The sequence below is a fragment of the Cupressus sempervirens genome, chromosome 1 (assembly GCF_028749045.1).
Source record: "Cupressus sempervirens isolate cs-2001-9-10 chromosome 1, ASM2874904v1, whole genome shotgun sequence".
Taxonomy (NCBI): Eukaryota; Viridiplantae; Streptophyta; class Pinopsida; order Cupressales; family Cupressaceae; genus Cupressus; species Cupressus sempervirens.
The window spans coordinates 381215510-381219310 of record NC_143118.1 but is presented as its reverse complement, the minus strand read 5'-3'; the positions used below and the strand labels follow the sequence as shown (position 1 = coordinate 381219310).

Below are 3801 nucleotides of genomic sequence, written 5' to 3'. Positions count from 1 at the left end.
AATACAACATGTCAATACTCTCCAATTCTTAGAATACTCCCCCAAAGTAGTATCATCAGCATTCATGCTAACAGGCACCTCCATTGTCGATCTTCTCAACCCTATTATCAGTGCTTAGATTGTTTGATATTGTTCATGTATTTCTTCAATTTTATAAAAGAATTGTAGAAAGATATTAATGTAGAAAATAGATGAATGCTATAAATAAATTAAATGGTTTATTTTTAAAGTAATCTTGAAAACTAATATAACTCTAAATTAAGATTTTTTATATTTTTCCTAATAAATTTTATTGGAGAAGAATTATATTTGGTCAATTAAGATGTTAGAAATTTATTTGTATTTGTAATTTGTATAATGCTTTAAAAAATATTACATGTCATTTCTTTTATGATGTTCCAAAAACTATAGATTGGAACTATATACAAAGTATTGAGTGAGATTGTACAATACACTTAAAGTTTAAGATGTGATGTAAAGGACTCTATAAATTTGAACAAAGAAGAGATTAAATAATAGATTAAACATAACAAATTTAGGTAGATGAAATGATTCAAAAGTCAGATATTTAATATAATTATATTATTAGTTATATTATTTAATAATAATAATTAATATTTTAAATACAGATAATTTTTTAGTTTTTTAAAAATGATCATTTAATATTAAATTATGTAAAAATAATAAACCGAAAAATAAAATTAGTTTTTCTATTAATATTTTAAAAGTTTATAGATTTGAAAATTATTAATTTTACATTATGATTTGAAAATATAAGATCATAAGACAATGGATTCTAAAATATTATTTCATTTAAATTATTTAAGTTATATAAAATCTTACATTTTCTAGTAAATAAATTGTGAAAAAAAAAGTAAAATTTTACAATTATTTAAAAGAGATAGAGATATTCTACATTTAATTATTTATAACATTCATCTATTTTCTACATTAATGATTTTCTACAATTGTTTTATAAAAACCTTTTTAAAACAAAATTTAAAAATTGTATGAAATCAATCATTTTAATGTTGAACGCTTAAAAGAAAGTGAGGCTGCCATCTCACTATATCTCGAAGATTCTAATAATTAGGAAAATGAGAGATGCCATGTATCCATAGGTAAATGAACTTTCTATAATATGTGGAAAATGTAACAATCCTTTAGATGGTGAGTGGTGATCGTTTTCAAACATATGGTATTGAACCTAACGTCCGGGGTGGGATTGACGTCGAGCACAATCATTGCTTGCTCCTCATTAAAATATCTTTGATCCTCATTCAACATCATAGCATAATGTGTTGGTGATAACTCCCATCGAAGATAGGTTGCAGGTTTTAACATGGCCAGTACCTCAATTGGTAGAGTATCTTAGTTGATGGATAGAAAGCTCAATATAATATGATAGTCGGTAAAGAGTCCAAGTACATAGTAAGAGTATGGACCATCAACTAGCTAATTATACGACATTGTAACAGCAAATAAAAGATCTTACTTTGAATCCTGCATGAATCATCAAAAGCTCAATATAATCTTCAAACTGAAAAAATAAGGTAGATCTGTTGGGGTTTTCCATGACAGCAAAACACAGAACTTACTAAAATTTACAACCATAGCATAACAAGTTACAATTTTTAAATTGATTATACAGTTTAAGAAATGTTTGTTTGAACCGTATTTATTTAATCTAATAACATATAACCAATAAATATGGAAATTGAGTATACGAAATTATTTTAGTCAGAGATGAATAGATCACATCTGTCATAACAAATCGTTGAGAGCTTTGGGAAGCTGCGTCTCTGCAAGAAGAAAGTTCATTCTGTCTGATGGATGGAATCCGTCCCAGAATACATACTTCGAAGCGTTTTTACATGTGCCACGGCTGAATTCATTACAGAAGATCGACGCTTCCAGAAGCCCTGTTCCACAACATCCTCTCCGCCCTTCCACAAACCCTGTACCCATTCAAGCACAATACTATTAGATTTCTACAATATGTAAGACACTCATGGTTATTAATTTCGAGAATAAAGATTTCTAGGATTAATTATATCTTGGTTCAATTCATTTGTATAGAATTGATTTGTATTTCTGATTAACTGCATTATGATCTACAGCTTCCCATACAAGGAATTACGAAAGAAAACAATGCAACATCTCTTACCATACTTTGCAGGGAATCTCGCAGCCTCACTGAGTGGGGTGAAAATGTCTATATAAGCAAACTTCATACCATCGGTTCCGTTCAATTTCTGCACTAGTTTAAGCATCTTGGAGTTAAAAATAGAAGCCTCCCTGTTGAGTTTTTCGACACAAGTCTGCCTTCCGTGACCATGCAGTGTTATTTGCGAAGGTAAGCAGCCAAACGGAGGAAGAGATAACACGCCCACTCTACGTGCACCCAATTTTCCAAGCTTCTGCATTTCAATACACAACAAATATAACATCATATCTTTTTCTGAATACCATTCAATCAAAAAACTCATCAGTCTCCGTTTCAAGAAATCACCTCTAAGAAATTGGACAAAAGCTTGAGTAGGTGTTTTCTGTACTGAAGCCGATTATATTTATTCTGAAGAATAAGATTGAAGTAGCAGTTGTTAAGATAGTCATTGCTGCCGGTGCTTATGAAATAAATACCGTCGGACAGAATTGTGGAAGCATTGGCTACACCCACCACACGGGCTAAGTCTTCTTTGTATTGTTTGTACAGTTCCAATTGATCTTCTAGACTCAGAACATTCTGTAGATAAAAGATAAACCGAATCAGTTTTCAATCGAATGGATTCTCCAAGAAATATAATAAATCTAACGACTTACTAACATAAATTTTGGCAGTGCCAGGGTAGAAACCAGATGCTGCAGAAGCAAATGTGACACCCCTCACAATATTATCCCCTTTAGCCACTTGATCCAAATAACCGACCGTTGCAGGTCCCAGTCCAAGCATAGAAGCTGCAAAACAAGAATACAAAGATCAAAACATTTGATATAAATCATTGAACAAAATTCCAAAATGAATTAAACATGAAAATGGAATTTGTTAGCCATACCAACGTAGTCTGTGGCTACGAAACCATTGGAAAACCGACCAGTTATCTTGTTACCAGGAAAATCTCTACCGTAAGGACGGTGGTCGCTCTTTGCTAACGTGCAAAGATGGTTGTTGTTTCCCACGTCTATTGTAGAATCCCCGAACGATATCAAAGCAGGGACAATTGCAGAAAACACACATTGCCCTGCAATCAACATGAAAATTGCACTTAACAACAAAATAAAAGATATCTCCATATCTCCAGAGTAATAATCAAATATAGTTTAAGGTATATATGCATGTACGTGTGTGTGCATTTGACAGAGGAGTGCATTTGGTATAAAGAAGAAACTTGCACGTAAATGAGTGTAACGAGGTTTCTAGAGCTGCGAACTGTGGCACTAGTCTGCGACTTTCATTTATAGAGCTTAGGCTAATTGTCGTACGCAATATCAGAATTCTTTGGCCATATCTTGGTAATTCTATGATTGTGATGTGAATATCAGGATTTAACTGTGTGATTTTGAGTCAAACTCGATGACCCATACTATGATTGCTATTAAAAGAATTCAACCATACTACTCATATTTGGATGTACGAAACGTCAAAATATGGCCATTTCTGCTGTATGCGGAGTTTTCTGAGCCTTTACGGAACGTTTAGACAACGCCTTTCTACATCTTTCTTACCAATAATATTAAGGTCGGTCGGAGGTGGCATTTGGCTCTAACCTATTCTCGCGTCTTCCTTAATGTTTAAGCCAG

General features: G+C 32.3%; 1 protein-coding gene across 1 annotated transcript; it reads right to left on the bottom strand.

The window, feature by feature from the left end:
* Positions 1-1594: 1594 nt before the first annotated feature.
* Positions 1595-3331, bottom strand: LOC149577859 (GDSL esterase/lipase At5g03810-like). The gene is made up of 5 exons (XM_089794117.1): positions 3057-3331; positions 2828-2958; positions 2513-2746; positions 2168-2420; positions 1595-1958 (listed from the first exon to the last, which is right to left on the bottom strand). Exons 1-5 carry the CDS (start codon positions 3292-3294, stop codon positions 1765-1767), a joined length of 1050 nt encoding a protein of 349 aa, XP_089650243.1. The 5' UTR covers positions 3295-3331; the 3' UTR covers positions 1595-1764.
* Positions 3332-3801: the final 470 nt, after the last annotated feature.

Coding starts and splice junctions, on each gene's coding strand:
- LOC149577859 (XM_089794117.1), bottom strand. CDS start 3,294: ATGGAGATATCTTTTATTTTGTTGTTAAGTGCAATTTTCATGTTGATT. Junction 2,959..3,056: donor CGTAGCCACAGACTACGTTG/GTATGGCTAACA, acceptor CTTGTTTTGCAG/CTTCTATGCTTGGACTGGGA. Junction 1,959..2,167: donor GAGATTCCCTGCAAAGTATG/GTAAGAGATGTT, acceptor GAATGGGTACAG/GGTTTGTGGAAGGGCGGAGA.